General features: G+C 31.1%; 1 protein-coding gene and 1 long non-coding RNA gene across 2 annotated transcripts in view; one reads left to right on the plus strand and one right to left on the minus strand.

Moving 5' to 3' along the window:
- The window catches only part of LOC136970933 (uncharacterized), a 138,362-nt gene that overhangs the window by 83,090 nt on the left and 33,799 nt on the right, over window positions 1–21,473 (plus strand). The window contains 3 exon segments of the mRNA XM_067265427.1: window positions 7,970–8,037; window positions 10,245–10,324; window positions 20,012–20,054. Coding sequence (XP_067121528.1) covers window positions 7,970–8,037; window positions 10,245–10,324; window positions 20,012–20,054 — 191 coding nt within the window.
- LOC136970937 (uncharacterized) lies at window positions 948–19,414 on the minus strand. The gene is made up of 2 exons (XR_010880067.1): window positions 19,229–19,414; window positions 948–1,195 (listed from the first exon to the last, which is right to left on the minus strand). It is a non-coding gene; the product is annotated as an uncharacterized lncRNA (long non-coding RNA).

Genomic DNA, 21,473 nt, shown 5'->3' on the forward strand with positions numbered 1-21,473 from the left:
ACAAAACGCATGCGACTGAAAAAATTAGCAAGTACACAGAACTCGCCCAGGAAATAAGGCATCTGTGGAGGATGGATAGGGTGCTTATTGTACCTGTTGTTCTCTCCTCTACAGGTGTCATACCACACACACTGCACAAAAGCCTGGGCACATTACAATTGAATAGAAACACATACATCACACTACAGAAGGCCACTATATTGAATACATGTCATATTGTGAGAAAATTCCTGAATACAGACACACACACTGATACACTTCTTTAATTTCTGTTTTGGTTACTATGCCTTGACTTTGGTCCGGCATAGTACACAGCCACCGGTGTTAACCGAGTATCTCTCACTTAACCCAACATAATAATAATAATAATAATCAGCATAGAGCCCAAACGGTTAGGAGTTGAAAGTTAAAATTCGGTACGCAGTTAGGGTACGTCATGAGAATGCACACTAAGAAGGGATTTTTCGAAATTTTTCCCCACAGGGGAGAGGGACAGGAATAAGGCTTAACACTTCCATCAACAATGGAATGTTACGTAACACTTCCATTGTTGATGGAAGTGTTAAGTAACAATGAAATTGTCAACAATAAAAGTGTTAGGTAACAATGGAATTGTTAAGAGGAAGCGACGTGCAAGATGCAGATGCAGTTTTTTTTCGTTTTTGCGGGAAATCGAACATATTTTTAGACCCATCTAAAAATTCTCTAATTAGTCTGGAAACAGGGGAACCCAATTCTTGCATTCTGTGAAAACGTGTAAGGTTGACTATAATGTAATAATCTTAATCTTCACTATCATTAATTTTGCCAAGCAACGCCGGGCCCACTCGCTAGTATAACCATAAATCTGTAGTTACAACCCACAAGTATCATACATTATTGAACAATTCTTTTTGATTTTGATTCACACCAGGCAACAAATGCTGATTGAAAATCAAATTCCCATCTTTGGGGGCCATTTATGAAGATTTTTACTAAATTGCTGACAATTTTTACATCAATAGTTTCCAATTGGCATTTACAAAGCAGAGAATGTGTGACCCTCCTCCCATACACAAGGTGACTTCTGTCAAGATGGACTTTTCTTTTGCATAGTCTGAGCAATGAGAGATTGCATTTGGTCAGTATTAACTGTCCCATTTTAGAAGAGGGGGACATTAGGGTTGCCGCCAGGTCAGTATTGGGTCGGTTTGGCCTGCAATCAACAAAAATATTTAAGTTTCAACGAAACAGTTTAAAATATAAACAAAAGTATATTTTAATTGACAAAATATCAGATAAAATTATTTTTAATATTTAGTATGTTTACTTATAATAAAACTCTTGAACAACACCTTAAATACTTTTTTAGGCAACACTTTAAATTGTTTAAACAAATAACTACAAGCCAACCAATACTGTATGTCATCGGGCTAGATACGGGCTGGCTATAATACTAATAAATTATGAAACAATTTGGTACTAGAGGGAGCCGTTGGGTGCCATCTCTTAATAAATTTAATAATTATAATTATAAATAATAAAAGGTCAAACATTTGTTTAAACAAATGTTTTTGACCCTTTTCACAGGTCTGTATAAAGTTTTCAACAAGAAGATTTGCACTGTTTAAGAAGACCATTCAAATCTTTTTGTTAAACCTTATACAAACCTATTAAAAGTGGTCATAAATGTTCTTTTATAGAAATTACAGTGTTGCTGAAAAAAAATATATAAGCTGTTTCTCAAGCTTACTGCAGTTTTGAGTTTTAAAAATTGATGTTTTTAAGATGAGTCAGTCTAGGCATTCGTTTGATTCTTCTTTTTCTTGAATAAGTACATGCAATTGTACATTTAGGAAAACCTGGCTCAAATGAATGAATTCAAAACTTTGTTAACTTGTGGTAATGATACTTGTTTGGCTCATTGCATCATTTGCCAAACCTCATTTAGTGTTAAATATGACGGAATTACAGCATTTACGAGGTGTGCCAATTGTGAGATGCATTAAAAAAGGAAATCATTTTCTCATTACCTTGGGCGTTATCCACAAAGCAGTTTTCAAAGATGGCAACCTTAGATGATATAATGGGATAGTTTTTTTTACAGGGTGACAATAATTAACCCGCACAAAGTTTGTAGCAATGCTGCACCTGAACTTTTTACTGTCACCAAGTTACATACTATTGTTTAATTCTCCATGATTTCATGCCCGTGTAGATGTACTTTCGATGTAATAAGGGTTAGTTCTTTATTTTTTTAATGGTGTTGAACAAATGTTGTGCAATTTTGGAGCTATTCCGGCAAGAAAAGCATCAATGTGAAATTGTTCGTCTGCTCGGTGTTCCAAAAATGACAGTCTCAGATGCAGTTTGGCGATTCAAGAAGCTTGGCCACAATGGTGACCGTCCCGGACATGGAAGAAAGCGCACTGTCAACACGTCTAGGAACCGCAAGATCATCACAAAGCGAGTTGACTGACATGCGAAGGTCTCCATGAGAAAAATTGCTCGTGAGATCAGAATCAATCGTAAATCAGTGCGGTTAATGGCGAAAAAGGAACTCGTACTCAAGCCCTACAAGTTCCAAAAGGTTCAGCTCCTCACCAATGAACACAAGTGCATGAGACTCCAAAGATCCCGTTAACTCAAGCGTCGGGCCGCAGGTCGACAATGGGAGTGCATTCTCTTCACAGACGAGAAGCTTTTCTCCGTACAACCATCAAAACGACAGGAACTGGTCCGCGGGGGCTCCTGGACGCTCAGCCGTCATCGAACATCACAAAATCCAATGTCAGTCATGGTTTGGGGTGGAATTTGTGTGAGCGGCAAGACACCTCTTGTTTTCTTCGATCAAGGGGACAAAATCAATCAAGATGTGTACCATCATGACATTCTCGAAGCTGTGGTATTTCTGTGGGCTCAGCAGCATTTTGGCAGTGCGAAATGGACGTTTCAGCAGGACTCGGCGCCGACACACAGGGCGAAAAAGGCTCAGGAGTGTGCAAGGCTCATTTTTCTGATTTCATCTTGTTTGCAGAATGGCCACCGTACTTGCCGAATCTGAACCCAACGGACTTCAGTGTGTGGTCTATTTTGGAGGCCAGGGCCTGTTCTAAGTGCCATGAAAGTTTGGAGTCGCTGAAGCAATTCTTCGCTGGGAGTGAGACAAACTGTCTCCAGAAGAGTGCGGCCCATTGCTGAGAATTTCAAAACGCGTTTGGGGCTCTGCATCAAAGCAAAAGGAGACCACTTTGAAACTGGCTGAATATCTGATTAATACGTAAAGTATTGTCGCTGTTATATGCTGTTGTTTTGCTAATTTTTATTTCTTTAATAAATTTACGATACAAAAAACTTGTACGGGTTAATTATTGTCACCCTGTAGTAAAAAGGAATTATCTATAATTTGTTTGGGTGTAGCATTGCAATATCAACTTTATCTGCAATAAGATTACAAATTTTCTACTACACAATAAAAGCAAAGCTACATATAAATGGAGAATTTTCAGGTTTCTTTAAAAAGATTGATTCTGGATTTTCCAATCAATTTCCATTCTTAACTCAATGTTTATTAATTAATGAATGTACTGTGTTTGTAAGGTAAATCGTTAATTTTTCTAAACTAAAATAAACTTTAGAAAGTATTCAAAAGAATCAATCAAAATTAGGAGAAATTTTGGTATCCCATCACTTGGAAAATGTTAGTTTTTTTGGCAAAATATGCCAAGAAAGTTGTCACTAAATCTAAATTCTTATAGCATTTTAGCAAAAAACTAGCAACAGCTTAAATCTTGCTTTATAATTGTAGAAATGTTAAATATTCTCAGAAATGAACATGTGTTTGAATATAAAGATATGTTAAAGATGGAATTTAATCTTAAGTTTTTAAGTTTAAGTTTTTGAGATATATTGAAATTTAATCAATAGGAACTTTTGTCACTTCTTTCTGTGTGTATTCTTTCTTAAAATACAAAAATATTTTTCATAACAAAAGAATTTCTGTATATACAGTAAACTCTCTAATGATTTTCAGGGGACCAAATTTTCTATAGTTCATTATTGGGAGTATTCTTTACTTGGAGAGTCATTTATGCACGTGACCATGTCTGTAGCATTCTGACAATGTCTGTAGGGCTGATTTACTGTTGTAGTGTCTAAGTATAAGATAGATAATACTTTACTTAGTAACAACTGAATAACAATATAGAGTAATGAAATTTATGATTTACAGTGTTTTTATTCATCCCTGTAATTATACAACCTTCACCTTGTAATTGATTTATGTACAGTACAAGCAATGATGAATACAAAAATTTTACCAGATATACAGTATGAGAAAGAAGACCAGGCATGACTGTAGATGAGGCAAGGGACTGAGCAGGTGATAGGTGGGAAGAAGTTTCATGCAGTGTTATTACAGGTACTGATTCATACATAGATGGAGATGGAAAGACAATGGGAAGTGGGAACAAGATGGTGAGAGGTATGTGATTGCAGTGGCATGGCAGAATTTTGAGAATGGCATAAATGATGTCTTGACCAATATGATGCATCCTGCTGTTTACTACTTAGAGGTCTTTGCCAACAATTCCCAAAAAAAGAGTTCATTAGAGCTTTTGTATGATGGAGATTTCATCATTAGAGAGTTTACTTCAATATTTATATATAATATTATACAAATATACATATTATATATAAATTATATATATTTATATATAATATGTAAATATAGTACTATTCAAAAGTATGGAATAAGGTTACTGTTTTAAAAAGTATTGTAATTTCTTATTAAAATAATGAAGTTTTGAAAATAATTTGACCTTTTTGACCAAATATGATGTATTAAATGTACAATAAACAGGATTTTGGATTTATCTATCCAAGTGTCAGATAAAAAGTACCAAGAATAATGAATGAATATACTGTTTTAACAAAAAAAAAACTGGTTTATTTTTATGGTTACAGTGTGAGTTAGTTAAACAAAAGTAGCATAATAAAATTACAACAATGAATGAGATTTCAGTTTTGTATTAGTTTCAAAGTACCAATATTAGGCTGTCCTCAACACTGCCTTTGGCTTTAAGGACAGCATAAGGAGCTGGCCAAGTACTGATGATGATTATTTTGTCCTATTTTGTTTTAGGATACTTCCCCCCCTGACATTATCAATAGGATTTAAATTGGCAGTTCTTGGACCAGTAAAATATTAATGCTTAATTCCTGAAATGTGTTCTTTTTATTCGTAAGGCAACAAAATATGACAATAATTCAGCATATCATGGTGAAAAGAATGTGATGGTTTCTCTTTTTGCTTATGTGACAATTTGACAAGAATTGGTAGAACAGCCATTCTTGACTGGGGGGGAAAAAACCACTTTGATGATCAACCCCAAAGTGTTTTTTTCAGTCAACAACATGGTGTTGAGTGGCATTAGTCATGTCTCTGATAAAGTGCAGTTGTCTATAACCCTTAAATGAGATGTAGCCCTGACTAATGATATTTACCATTCACACTGGCATACACTCTGGTTGATAGCTTTCACTAGAAGTCCTGACAAGAGAGTGCCTGTTGCTGAATGACAAAGCATGATTCATCAGAGAATATTACTTGCCACCATTTGTCTACAGTCCATCACTGTGCTTCTTAACCCATTCATAATGTTTCTTTTTCACTTTTACTTATCCAGCTGTTAAAATAATAGAGGGAAAGTGTTATAGTCAGTCAAATTGTGACCCTCCAGGATTTTTTTATTTAACATTTTTTAAGGTACCTTGATTCCAAAAATTCAAAGGGGAATAACAAAATTGTGTGCATGTTTGTTGGCCTATATTTTGCTATTTATCTTAGGATCCATGGATCAACAATTTTGAAATTTGACAGGAGTACTTTTATATATATAGCACTGATGCTATTACTTTTTTGGAGATTATAAGTCAAGGAGAAGAGATAGAGGGGCTAAGGCTCATATCTTGAGTATGGTCAGACTTAATGAAAATTTTACTCATATTCGTATTTATAACTTTTAGCGTAGGGGTGAAACTCTACTCTAAAAATTGTCTTTTTTCTAACTCTTAGAAATTATCAATATAACTGAAAATTATCAGACTTTCTTCCTAATTCCCTTAACCTCTTGTTCAAGTGCTTAGAAAGTGATGAAAGAATTCTCACCAGCTTTTTTTCAGTTAATAATGGTTTTATTTTTGATCTGTGGACTTCTAACCCCAGTCTGCATAGTCTTTAGCAAACAGTAACAATGCTTATGAAAACACTTGTCAAAACTCTCCATTTGTTTTTTGTTTACTCTGAAGTTGTAAACCTGTATTTTTGGCATTCTTCCTAGAATAGCATGTCTTCTCTTTGGAGACACTCTTGGTCTTCTACATTGGTGTTTATCATGAATATTGCCTTTTCTTTTTAGCTTGTTGAGATTCTTCACAACAGTACATTGAACAACTAAGGAAATTTTGGTAGTCAAATAACCTTGTCAAATACCTGTATAGTTCTTTTTCCTGTTATTTCACATATTCAGCTTTTAAGCACACATTACACAGCTTAAACATAAATATGACATGTTGTGTGTGCAACTGTTAATGTGCATGATGCAATAGACAGTTGTGCTGATGCAACCAGACTGATGTAACCTCAATGGAATGTTACAGCAATAGCCTATTAATGATATTGAAAACATATAACAAAGATTAAAATACTGTTTCTTTAAGAAATGATTAAACTTACTGAAAACTGTTGGGTTTTCCATACTTTTGAACAATACTGAGTATGTCTGTGTCTGTCTGTCTGTCTTTATAGATAGATGTAATATAAATCTATATTTCAAGTAAATAAAATTACTATTATTTTTCTTATTCAAAATTTCAAGAATTTTAGTTTGAATTTTGAGTATGTAGCACGTCCTTACTTAACATTGTCAATAGGTTCTTGGAAATCGGGATATTAAACAAAATGGCATATAACAAAATCAGTTTTACCATATGCTAAGTGATATAAACAAGAGTTGTTCTTGACATATATTTTTGGTAATATAAACATCACCAAGCTTCTAAATAATCAAAACCCTCTAATATAAAAGACTGAAATAAATGTGAGCTATACTTAACATATTTAAGAAAGGTTAATGAAAGCAAATAAGGTTCTACTCTCAACAGTTCTTTAGACTGGAGTGTAAATACACAGTACGAGATATTTGAAAAGCATTCCGATTCAAAACCTTTGACCTGAAGATCCATGGAAAGGATCAAAAATGTTAGTCCTTCCATCCATGATTAGTTACTCGAGTTTTTTTTTGTTTGTTCTGCAAGGTGTTTTGATACTGAAAACAGTGATGGTGAGTGGTATTGGGGGCTAAATCCTCATTGCTAGAAATGGCAAAAATGTTTGCAAAGAGAAAATTGTAAGGAGCATCTCCTACACCATGTAGTTCAAAACAAACAGTTAGCGATTCCAACAAACTATAAAGGGTGCTGTACAAATTAAAATACTGAATGAAAATGGGGCACATTTCTTTACTTCAACATTAAATGATGTCTAATGTGATGTTAATTTGAATATAGGTTTGTCATTTGAAAAAGGTTAAAGTATACTGAATGAAAAGTTTATTAACCAGTTAATTGATCTTTCCTGTTACAATTTCTGTGGTAACTGGAAAGATCAATTAGAGCATATCATGAATAACCAAAATCCAAAGAACATTAAAGATATATTAACCAGATTTTGAGAAAATAATTTTGTTAATATTATACTTATTGGATTGTTTTTGAAACCTCTAGCATTTAATTTTTACCTTATAGAATAAATGTTACTGTTTACACAGAAAATTCAACAGCAGTAATTGTAAATGATTATAAATGTACTTGGATTTTTCCTCAACAATGTTATAACAAAACAACATTAAATGAGGACTTGCTGTATTTATTTATTTATTACTCTGATAATTTATTACATAGATTGTTAATGCTTTTAATTATTTTTTAGATTGTCTCATTCAAACTCTACACAACATGAAGGTCAGGAACCCCATGCAGAACATGGCATTGAAGAAGGTAATAAAATATGTTAATTAAACATACTCTATTTATCAAGATATATTTCATTATATAAAGTTATGATTAATGAATAAGAATTCCAATTATATTATGGGATCAGTCAGAAAACTGACCCTATAATATAATAGGAATTTTCTCAAACAGAGAAATTAAACTACCATGCCGCCTCTATTAGATCCTATTGTGCTTAAACATTTTTCAAAACGTGGGCTTCAATTAAGACCATTATTTAATATATTATTTTTCCTGCTTTTAATGTATATAATTTCACAGTTAATAGAAGTTCTACTTTTCTGTATTTTGGTAGCCCATGATTCTTTCATCTCTCGACGTGGAAACTGATAAAATTTAAATGATTAGAATTAGAACAGAATTGTCTGATGGATCATAATTTACCATATATGTACTCTGAGTTAATTAAATCCAAATGCTATTATATTTACATCTGTATATATTCAGGACACTCACTGCAATTATAAAATTCTTGAAAGTATTGCTTATAGTTTTGTTATGAGATGACATCACTTTCTATTGAAATATGTTAATTTATTACATTTTAAATTAATTGCAACATTCTAAATTCAGGCTTAAATTCACAATGTTGCTGAATTTATTAATCAAAATGTTTGTGTGTTATATTGAGTTGGTTAAAGAAAATTACAGATGCACTGGTACATTGTAATTCCATGGCCTTCCTATGCTGTTTCAATGAAACGACAAATTTTTCTTTTGATATTTAGTTTTATTAAGTAAACAAATCAAAATTATTGTCATAATAAAAATTCATTGAAATGACTTCATTTTACAGTTTAAGTTTTGAATCTGTTTATTGTCATTTAATTAAAGGTGTAGAGAATAATTGAGGGAAGTTAGAAATATTTTTAAAAACTGACATGAATTAAAGTGTTTCAGTTTTTAAATCATAAAATTGTAATCTAATAAATTATTCTTGTTTGAATACAGATTAATTTGACTAAATTTTGAAAATAATGTTTAAATAGGTAAAGGTTTAATTATTTTTAAACTATAATTCTATGGGATGCATTTTGAACTTCTGCTGAAATGGGAAATATTAAGATCAGAAATTTTTGCACCACTATTTAACTACAACTTATTTATAATACAGGCCATACTGGGATACATTGAGTCAAATTTAATTTATTGTGTGTAGCATCTAGTGTTTGTGTGTGGTAAAATGACATCACTTTATCGCTTTCTCACTTTTTGAGTACAGAAGCTGCTAAATATCAGTATATTGCCCTTTATGATATAATAATTTCATTGTCATATTCTTTTAAGTTATAGTGGTAAATGCAGTAAGTTTTATACTTTTTTGTTATCGATTTGAACTGTTTTAAATGTTCACAGATCTGAAACACAACAAACACCGTAGATAGGCTATCTATATCTATACTATTTACTAACAAAGCACTGATCATTTGAAATGCATGAAACTCTCATTAGTAAAGCATAACATATTCATGCTTTACTAATGAGAGGCCAATGTCCAGCTTATAGAAAATGAGAAGTAGTGACCATTAACACACAGCCTATTGGTAGGAAGGTGTTTGATTTTCTTCAAGAAAATGTCACTTTAGATCCTGGTGAAAACCATGGGAGATTTTTTTTGTGATTTGACGAAAGTATGCACGTGTTTGTTAGTCAACAAATAGTTTAATTTGCAAAAACAATTTGTTGTCTGATATTTAAAACTACCTAACATATCAAAAATTCACTTTTGGGTCAACTTTCTTAATTTTTGCATGAATGAGTTGTCTTTTGTCATTTCTAGTTGGAAAATTTTAGGACATGGAAACTATATAATAATTTAGAATCATCATGTATTTTCAACCAGGAAATACAAGGTGCTTTAATAGAAGAATTTAATAGGAAAAATCATTTTAAAAGGGATTTTTTACTTAAAAGTAATTAAAACGGACTTAATAATAAGTCATAAAATCCATGAAAACTATGAGATGAAATAAAAATTCAGATTTAAGAGGTCTTTTTAATAACCATTTAATAAGTGTCTTGAAATACTTAATATTCTTTTGTCTTAAATTAGTAATTTCTCTAAAAACATTGTTACTACTCACAGTAAGAAAATTTAATGTCAGGAAATATATGATTATGGATTATAATATTAATGTTTATTTTTTTATTTATTAGAATTTATTTATTTCTTAATAAACTATTTGTTTCAGAAGAATGTGATACCGATCAAGAAACAGAACGCTTGCTAGGTGCACAATGTACTGAAGATGGAGAAAGAAATCTTGAAAAAGTAAATGATTTTATCATCATTTCTAAAATTTAACATATTTCAAGTACATAAGTTTATTCATGAATGATTATACAGTGGTAAAATGAATTAAATTTCAATAATATTTTTATATGTAGTAGAGTCTCTATAGTCTGTCTGACACATCCGGTAATTTGACATACTGCTGCAAGGCAGTGCAAATAAAAGTTTTGTTACCACTTGATGTGTGCAACAGAAAGACTGTTGTACAAGTATATTGTCAGTCACTTGTTGTTTATTGCATGTGCAGTTGGCAAAACAGTCACAATGGTGATTAATATGATAAACTAGCTTATGAACCAAATGTATTTTTTATACAGTAAGTCCTCTACTTATGAACTTAATCCATTCGTAGCAGTTGTTCGCAAGTCGAAAAGTTTGTAACTTGAAAAGACGATGTTTGACGCAAAAACTCAAATACAACGTTGTTTTTACAATTATGTAATGTTTAGGCTACTTGAATAATGTTGAATTAAGATTGTTAAAGGGAAGTATAAATTCAAATCAATCACATGTACAGTACATTATTTATTAAAATTACTTATTTAAAACAACTACAAATGTACAGTACATATGTATGTACTGTACATTACGACTTTGAAGTTTACATTAAAACATTGTAAATGTTTTAATGTAAAACTTCAAAAATAAACTTCACTATACATAAAAAATAACCAACTGCACTTTAACCTGCCATCTGTCAGCTTTGTTCGTAAGTTGAATGTTCGTAAGTAGAGACTGCCTGTACTATACAATACATACTGTACATAGAAAATCCAGTAATCTAACACCAGCCAGTCTGATATGTCAGATTACAGAGACTCGACTGTATATGAGGATTATTATTTTCTTTATTCAATATTGGAAAATGATACAAATTTTAAAACTGCCAAATTAATTTTTTCTAAATAAAATATTATTGATGTTTCTGGTAATTTTGTAAGGAATTAAACATTATCAATGCTAATAATCCAGATATATTCAAATAAAAATAATTTGATACAAAGCTGTGAAAAACCTCTGTAGAATATTGAAATAGAGAATTGATTTAAAAACATTTTTTATAGGAAAATAAAAATTATTTTTTATGAAAAATGGATATTATATCTCATGTTATGACTGAAGAGAATATAATGTTATCTATTCTAACTAAAATATTTTATGTTGTATTTAGTACTGGTAGTTATGATTTTGTCAGTCTTGATAACTTCTCTTTACTCAACACCGGAAGATAGTCAATTACGTACCTCTAAAAGTCTGTTACCAGTGCGTATTTAATCATCAAAAAACGAAGAATTAGATTTGATGAATGTTTTCGAACCGTCTAAGGTTCTTCAACAGGTCACAATGAATTTCTGTTAGAATGTCGTTAAAATCGAATATTAGTCGAAATTCTAATATGTGAAACTCTGTGAAATTCTACTAGGCATGCACACTATATACGTAGTATTGAGGAGAATTTACAGCCCTTTGTTTACAAGCGCTTGCCACGCCACGGAGAGATTTAATTCCTCTTTGCAGTTGATGCATGTATTGCTGAGCTTGTACAAGGCTTCAAACCACTTTAGATGTTCAATGTAAACAGTGGTGATATTCAGCGGGTTCGCACAGGTTCGGCCGAACCCGTTGTTAAAAAATTTTCAGTTTTTCCGAACCTTGTTAAACACACGGTAACATTTTCTCAGTGGTTTTTGTTTTTTTAACATATATTTAAAATATACATATTATACTCTGTAATACCACTAAACAGAGCCTTATACTCCGTTTGCACCGAGCATTTCAATCTAGATTGTGAACAAGGTCGGGGACTATGTCTTGGTGCGATCCTCTGACGTCTCGACCGAAACGAGGTTTAATCGCGATCGATTCAAGAGAGTTCTTGAAACCAGATCCAGTCATAAGAGAGATCCCACAATCCCATGCACGTGAGATAATACACGATAGCCGCTGGAACACGTGTCGGGCTATGGACAGCGAAATAAAAAGGATATTGTATTACGAGAGATGATGACATCTGTTCTACTATGAGTAGTGCGGATTCGGGGGTGAAAAATTTCTCTGCCTAAAAATAAAAAAAAAAGGTCGACAGCACTAATATACTATTGTTACCTGGTCTTCGCCCAGGATCGTGACATTCCAAATACGCCACTGATTATTAGATATATCGCAAGAAAAGGTATTGTATTTATTTCTAGCCAAAACTTCCATTTCGTTTGTCGGTTATTGTCAGGGAAAAATTTTCTGCTAGCGAACCCTTTGTTAACTATTTCGAATATCACCACTGAATGTAAGGTGTGTTGAAGATGATCCTTGCCTGGTTAAAGTTGGGCTCTATCTCAGGATCACTGGCGTAAATAGCAAGAGCTGTGGTGGTCCTGGCGTGTTGCAAGTCGGCGATGTGTTCTTTAATTCTAATGCCCAAGGAGCACTTTGTGGAGCCGATGTACTGTACATGAGCTCCCTATCGAATCTGTGATCTTGTATTGGGATGTGGTAGACTCTCAGTAGTCTATCCTGGTTAAGAATGTCCTTTCCACGATCATAGGTACCTTAAACTTACCCGTAAATTAATCCAAAAATTCCACTGCTCTCAGCAAGCACTCCAAAGGCACTCTCATAACGAAGATCAACATGAGGAAGAAGAAAAAATCCCGGTCACTTACAACCGATATCTCCAACCTCTCTTGGCATAAATAGCTAAAAATCACCACATTCGTATTACATATGGACGATGTCCAACCATTTTTAACATCCTTTGCAGTGGAAAGGACGTTCTTAACCAGGATAGACTACCAGGAATCTACCACATCCCAATACAAGATCACAGATTTGATAGGGAGCTTATGTACATCGGCTCCACGAAGCACTCCTTGGGCATTAGAATTAAAGAACACATCACCGACATGCAACACGCCAGGACCACCACAGCTCTTGCTATTTACGCCAGTGATCCTGAGATAGAGCCCAACTTTAACCAGGCAAGGATCATCTTCAACACACCTTACATTGAACATCTAAAGTGGTTTGAAGCCTTGTACAAGCTCAGCAATACATGCATCAACTGCAAAGAGGAATTAAATCTCTCCGTGGCGTGGCAAGCGCTTGTAAACAAAGGGCTGTAAATTCTCCTCAATACTACGTATATAGTGTGCATGCCTAGTAGAATTTCACAGAGTTTCACGTATTCGAATTTCGACTAATATTCGATTTTAACGACATTCTAACAGAAATTCATTGCGACCCTGTTGAAGAACCTTGGACGGTTCGAAAACGTTCGTCAAATCTAATTTTTTGTTTTTTTTTTATGATTAAATATGCACTGGTAACAGGCTTTTAGAGGTACATAATTGTCAGTCTTGCTTGATTACTTGAATTTTTTTTGTCTTCCAAACTTTCAATAATGCATCAGCATCATTTTTTTATCACCTTGCTTCCCAAGCCTAAGAAGTAAATACACATCTGTTCCACTGTTCTCACATTTTGTATATATTTCTTCTTCATAAATTATCCTTGTTTCATTCCACAATATTTTCACATTTCTGTCACAAGCCTCTTGCACGAGATTTGTGTTTAAGATATTTTTAATTACATTACTCTTACCCTCATTTATTCTCTCCCCTATATTCCTTCTCATAGATCCTACATATAACTAATCCTTTGTTGTGCCTCTCTCCATCCTTATTAAATATACTTTGGATTGTTGTATCTCTTAAATCTAGCTTTTTATTCCTCAACATATTAAAAATCATGTTGTATTCTAGAATACCACCCTTCATTTTACCTCTTTACAAGCCTGTTCAACATCTTTTATTCCCTCAGGATACCAACAAAAGGTCATTCCCTTCTCCATGTTCCTCTTCTTTCATCCTCCTCCTTGCTTTTCACACCTTTTCTTACTATCCTGTTCAGTTTTACTCCTGACTTATTCATTCACCATATTCAGAATCATTGATTTTCTAAACTGTCATCTTAATCTATGTTTCTTCATTTAAACCAACTCATTCACTATAAAATGTTCCAAACAAACTTTGAACTGCTGCTACTTTGTACCTAACTAGATGTCCAATATATCAAAGGCTCTCTGACTATTTCCTTCTTATAAACCTGAGTGCTTACCTTACTTCCTATCATTATACTAAGATAATATCCAGATAATATATTTCCTTCTCTCCTTTCCTTTCTATCTCCAATTTCAGTACTTTGTTATTTCCTTTTTTTTTACATTTTTCTGCTTTGTCATTCTTCCAAACAAGTAAATAATTATTAATGTACCTATTTATCTACAAATCACTGTCAAACTCCATCTCCTGTACCATAACTTCTGCAAGAATCCCTGATACCAAGGATCAATCAGCAGTCTTACCTTCTGGAGATGAAACTTCCTTTTAAACATGAAATACAGTTGCTTAATCATAATGTCTAAAATGTTGCTTGCAAATGCCTTCCCTGTAGCGTCCGTACTATATCTGGGCCAGAGTAGTTTCATTGTTGCTTGAATGGTTTCTTCCTGTACCATTGATGGATACAAGTTCCTTTAATGTAAAACAGTTAATCCTTCTATCTCTGCCGCTTCCAATTTCCTTACATCTTTAACAACTTGTTCATAACTTCTTCTTGATATCTTGACTTCCACCCAGCTCAGACACCTTTTTGGTCTAGAAATTAAGTTGATGTAGATAGTGTTGAATGGACAGTTGGATTGATGAATTTGAATTTGATGGAAAGAATGTGGAATGGAACATTCGACATGTCTCGTTCTAAAGATAGTTCAAAAAGTTCTATATATTGTATATGGCTGATGGTGGGAAGAAATACTTCCTGAAAATGTTTTGGAGAATAAATAAAGCTAATGTGTTAATTAAGGTTTGACTTTCTGTATTTTTGTTGTATTTTAATGCTGTAGAGTTGGTTTAGTAGTATTTTAGGTATCATATTTCTGATTTAATTAATATCTTAATATTCTAACTTAAATTGGGCTGGAATTTGAAAAAAAATTGTAGACCTATAAATTCCCACTGTCATCTGTTTGTCTGTCTGTTCTTCCTTAATCTTGAGAATGGTGTTAGATAAATGAAAGTGAAGACCAGATATGGAAAGCTTAGAGGCAGGTGGGGCAGGAGGCCCAGATTAACTATATACAAACTTCCAGTTTGGACCAGAAGTCACATTATTTCAAAAATTTTTCCCTAAACAGAATTAGATAGATGATTGGCATGACTCTATTGTTAACAGGAAAAGTATGATGTACAGGGAAAAGACACTACTAAACATCAATGCCTGTATTTTAATTAAATAAATTAAATTATGATGATAAATTTCAGCCTGGCATTGTGACAATGTCACAATAAATAATTGCTCATTTTTCAATACACTTTCAGTTATCTGAATTTATAAGATATTCTGAAATGAATGAAAAAGCTATGAAAATTCTTATTCCACTGAAACTAATTGAAATAAAATATTTTCCTAGTTCACACACTGTCTGTTGTATGTCCATCAATACCGTATTTTTGAACTTAACAAACTTCAATCATTGTGAACCAATGCCCTCTGTGCCCCATAGTACTACTTGGCCTATTTCTGGTTGGGAAACACTAGTCTAGAAGATTGGCATGCATTTGCAGCTTGTTCCTTCTCTCTTCTCATAAACCATATAGACTCTTGCCCCTAGCTTTGTGTATTATTTACAATTATTATGTAAACATCACTAATACCAGTTCCTGTTTTTGAATACAAATCTCTGATTGTGATGTGCCAGTCAGCTTATACATATATAAATTATTGACTTTGTTTTCATTCTTATTTGTCAGTGCAGTATGAGGCTAATTTGTCATCTGTCTTTCAATTCACACTTTATCACTTGATGTGTCTTGACTGCCTTCTAACTGTGCTTACATCCTCTGTTATATCCCTGTAGAAGATTTTTAGACATTGGTGAATCTCTATTTGCTAGCATATCATTTTCATTCAGGAATTTAATCGTGCATTACTGCTTCAGATGTATTGTGATATTAGCTTTCACTTTGAATGACTGGTGTAGCTATGTCATTTGGTATACACAACTGAAACTTTGCAGGAAAAGGATGCAGGAATCAAATAATCTTGTGCAATTAAAATTTACATACATTTTACCAAAACTTGAAAAAATTATAAGGTATTACTTCTTGAATAACTCTAATACTTTAATTTTATTTGGAAATAAATAAATGAAATCAAATATAAAATTTGCATTTGTTTTCTGATGTATGTTTAAACATTCTGGATACAATAAATATTATAATAGCTGTTATATTTATAAATAGCCTACAGAAAATTTAAATTGTTTACATTATTTATTATTTAATTTTCTTTCAATTTTTTGAAAATACATCTCAAGTGTTATGAAATATTAAGTTACTTGATAATACTTATTTAAATAAATTATATACAACAATAATAATTTCCTAATTCTATTACAAAATCTATTAAAAATTGTTTTTATAAGTTATTTTAAAAGTAAATGTTTAAATATGCTATGCATTTGAAATAGTTTAAGATTCATTATGTTCTGAATTTGATATGAGTTAATTATTTTTCTGTTAATTAAAATAATTAACTTTCTTTGATGAGCTTCTTATATGATGCAAATTGACTCAGGAAGTTTCAAACACTGTAATTATCTGATATTAATGGTGATATTGGATTAGGTTTCTTTTAATGTTCACAATTCTGATGACTTGCAGTATATTTGCAAGGTTTCTGCATCACATTAAATTATTTATTACAAATTAGATAGTTATTTTGAAAGTTAAATTGATTCGAAATTTGTGTGTGATATCCAAGAATAGTTATTTCATGTTATTTTATTTGATATTTTACTATGATATTTCGCTTTTTTGTGAATTAACTGTATGACGATGACAAAATATCCCTTCGGTAATTAGTATTTTTTATATGAAACAAAATTCTGCTTTGTTGTTTAGTACTGTTAGTTTTTGTCTAGAATAATGCATAATTATTTGTATATCGTTATTTATAATGCTTGAAATAAAAATAAAATGTATTAAATTTTCTAATTCTGCTCTCAATACTCTGTTTATAAGTAAATTTTCAATTAAATAACTCGAAAGAAAGAGAGACTTTTAACAGGTGTCAGTTCAGAATTTGTGAGAATTATGTAAATATTGACAAGACTATGTCTTGTTTATAAAATCATACTGCTGTTTTTGTTACCAGCTTAGAGGTGTGAAGGCGTACATGTCAAGAGTTGATATTTGGCACAGAGTATTAGGTGCCCAAATTATGCACGCATAAAAAAAAATCCAGACTTGTTGGTAGTCGGGGACCAAGAACCAAGTCAAAATAAAATACAAAATGGCGACCCTCTTCTACAAACAGGCACCTCACCCTACAGAAGTCAGGTGGGGAGAGTACCACCCACAGTCATTTTAAGAAGTGAACTCTGACCTTAGGACTGAACACGTAGTAACTTCTATGTTAAATAAAATTTGTAATCTAATTTTGTAAATTTGGGAGTGTTTCAAATATGACGTTAAAACGGTTTTATGTTGTTACAAGTGGGTTTTTTTTAACATTATCTAGTATAGTAAAATTGTAGGACTGATAAAAATTTGGCGTGTAGGGCAGAGGGTACCATCCCATGACCTTCGCCCCTTGACCTCACTTTGCTCCTAAACTCTAACGAGGAGAGACATCTTTTTACTTCATTTAGTTAACCTTTTGATCTCGACACTATTGTAAATATCGCGTAGCCAATACAAATTAAGTAAATTATCAGTTTCTCAGTTAATTTTTACCAGCAGAACAAAAGATGCAGAACACATGGTTGAGATCAACGTGGACATCACGGACAAGGTAGGACATGCCACGTACAGATTTTAGCCACCTACTAAAGATGTTATATTAGGGTTTTCATTACATCCAATGATGTTATAATTGGGTTAAACTGTATATTGTTTGTGCAAAATAAAAAAATAATTTCCGACAATACAATAGCCATGATTATTTTTTCAAAAATGGGAAATTTTTGTTACACATCGACAAAAATTCAATTCTGGCCGTCATGCAACAAAAGCAATTTCGACATTGGATAGGTTAATTTCACCGAAAATGCATCATGGCCGGCGAAGTTTGAACGATCACACTCAAAACCAGCGATATCAAAGAAGATTGGAGAATGAAAACGAGACCCACTTGAGCGTCAAAGTGATTTCGCTTAGTAGTGAGTCTCTGAGACATAGTCTTGTCCCAAATAATACTTTGCCGTTTTACTTGTTTTTTATTAAAATCTTTAGAATTTTTTTTTAATTAAAAACTTTGAAATTATTATTAATGACATTTTCATGTTTTTTTCAAACTAATTAAACTTTTTTAATAAATTTATTTGAATGGAGTATGACAAACAAAAAAAGCTATTTTTAAGATTACAGAAGAGAAAAAACTGTTTGCATTCATTTTGTTTATTGAATGAAATATTTTAATAATTCATGTAGCAATTTATTGTTTACATTTGAAGTTAATGAACTCCTGGACTAGAACTTATAATAAAATTATATTACATAAAATGTTAATATTTTATATGTAAAAATTAAATTAAAAATAATTTCAGTTAAAATTCAGAATCAGTTTGAACTTTTAACAGAAAGATGCAATTATTTATTGTTGTATAATTTATCATTATTTTATCTTTTCCATATAAATATTTACTAATAATTATATACGATTTTTCTTAAATTTAGTAATATAATTAATCTAAAATTTTTCTACAGCTATGTAGCTATATATATAAAATTATCAAGTTGCTACTTTATAATTGACCGAAATTCATTTAGTTTAATATTTTAAGCTGTATTAAATATATTTTATAGTTGAATAAAATTATCTTACCATCTTAAACATTTGAACTAATATTTAAATTTACAGTTGTAAAAGTGCTATCAGCAAATAATTTTCTAAGATCGGTATAAACTCCTGTGCTAAAAAGCAGCTGTGACCTCTTTTGTTTGCGTATTATGTTTATCATTTTACCAGATGGAGTCTTGGAAGTCAGGTGGCATATCACATAATGCCGTATGCAATGAAATTGAAAAGATAAAATTTAATGATCACATGGAGTTTATTTTCTCATTAAACAATTTTATTCTACATATACTAATACTAGAGGAGAGAGAGAGAGATGTAATTAACTTTGTATGCTCTTGATGTGTATAATGTTTAGAAGCTATCACCATGATTTTTGGTAAAGATATTTAAATGTTTGGATTACAATCTGAAAAAAAATTCCTGGAATGATTTAATGAATTATGTCTTTCCCAAATTGCTTAATTTACAGTAAGAATTTTTTTTTAATCATTTAATTTCTAAGAAATGTTGAATAATTTAATTAACTTAATTAGAATAAATATTGACTGTAATATGAAGTTTAATTAGATTTTAAAATAATTAATAAAGTTAACTTAATTTATTACTTATTAATCTAATATATTAAATGAGTTAATTTTTATTATATTATAAATTGCCGTCAAGAATAATTCAGGAAAATGTAAAAGATAAAATTGGAATATATTTAGTCGATGAATTTTTAAACAGAAATTGTATCTAATAATACTATTGATCATTATTTGCTATTTTAAGTGTTTTTTTTTTTATAATTCAATGTTTTATTCACAGAATCAGGAAATTTCCATGGAAAGAAAAAATACTTCTAAAGAAGGTCAGTTTTTTGTTTAATGTTTTGTTTTTATCATAACTAAATAATCAAATGACTAATTTGTTTTTTCTTCTCTCTAAAATGCTATCAAAGTTATTCGATAGAATGTAACATTACACACGTGCATGTATGTGTATGTAAACTTTTTACAGAAAAGTTTTTACAATTACTTACATTAAATTAAAATGTTAAAATAAACTTGTTGAATTTTTTTTCATTGGAGAACAAAAATTCAAACAAAAATATTTCATTATTATTATTAGTATCAAAATGTTTTTGTAGTTTGAGAAGCAATTTTGAAAATAAAAGCTAGTTACAGTAGAGTCATTAATTGGAACCCCGGTAATCGGCACGATTTTCAGTCGGACTGTGTCATGCTTAATCGAACGTTTTTGATACTAAATTTACTTCTAAAGTATAATTTTCATGTTTTTATATTCTTCAATATATTTATTTTGTTTGTACAAAATGCAGAAATAATTTTTAACGATACGATAGCCTCGATTATTATTATAAAAATTTTCGTTAGGCTTAAAATCGACGAAAATTCAACACAAAGCGACACGCAATGGAGAAAAATTTGAACATCGGACAGGTTAATGTATTTTTTTCGTACATAATGGGTAATTGGAACAAATGACTAATCGGAACAACCCCAGTCCCCAATTGATTCTGATTTTCGACTCTCTACTGTAATTTGAAATTCAGAATATAAAATAAAATATTGCATATGTTATAGTAGATGATTCATAAAAAGTAAAAATCATTTTTCTATCCCTAATATATAAATATCTTTTTGTAAATTTATCATAGTTTCAGTAGTTGAATGTGAATAGAATTGAAATTATTTCAGTCAAAAATCTAAAGGTAGACATATTAGCAATATACTGTCAAAATGTAATAAGATTTTATGTAGCATTTTATTTAAAAAATTTTTTAAAAATACTTTTGGATTTTAAAAAAAATTTAATATGATGATATTTAAACAAAAATCATTATTGAAATTTAATTATTTAAAAAAATTACTTAAATTCACTAATAAAATTTTACTAGAAAGAGTATTACTTTAAAGCTATATATGACATACTTTTAGTTTGTCTCGTAGGCAGCTTCAGGTTATTTTTACAAGAACATAAAGTCTAAATTAAATTAAATTGATAATAATTTGAGAATATAAAAAGTAATTAATAAAGTAAAACTGATTTAACAAGTATATAATGTTCAAATTGGAAGTTACTGACATGAATAATAATGAAATTAAACTGAAAAAGTTTTAAGAACAAATTAAAATATGTTCCACTTTATAGAAAGATATATATCAATTATAAATAAGAAGTATACAAACACAATCCAATGATTATTCTAATAATAACAATATAATGTACTCAGTAGAATACAAATAAATAATTGTTTCTTACAGCT

The sequence above is a fragment of the Centruroides vittatus genome, unplaced genomic scaffold, assembly GCF_030686945.1.
Source record: "Centruroides vittatus isolate TY-2023 unplaced genomic scaffold, ASM3068694v2 contig_2210, whole genome shotgun sequence".
Taxonomy (NCBI): Eukaryota; Metazoa; Arthropoda; class Arachnida; order Scorpiones; family Buthidae; genus Centruroides; species Centruroides vittatus.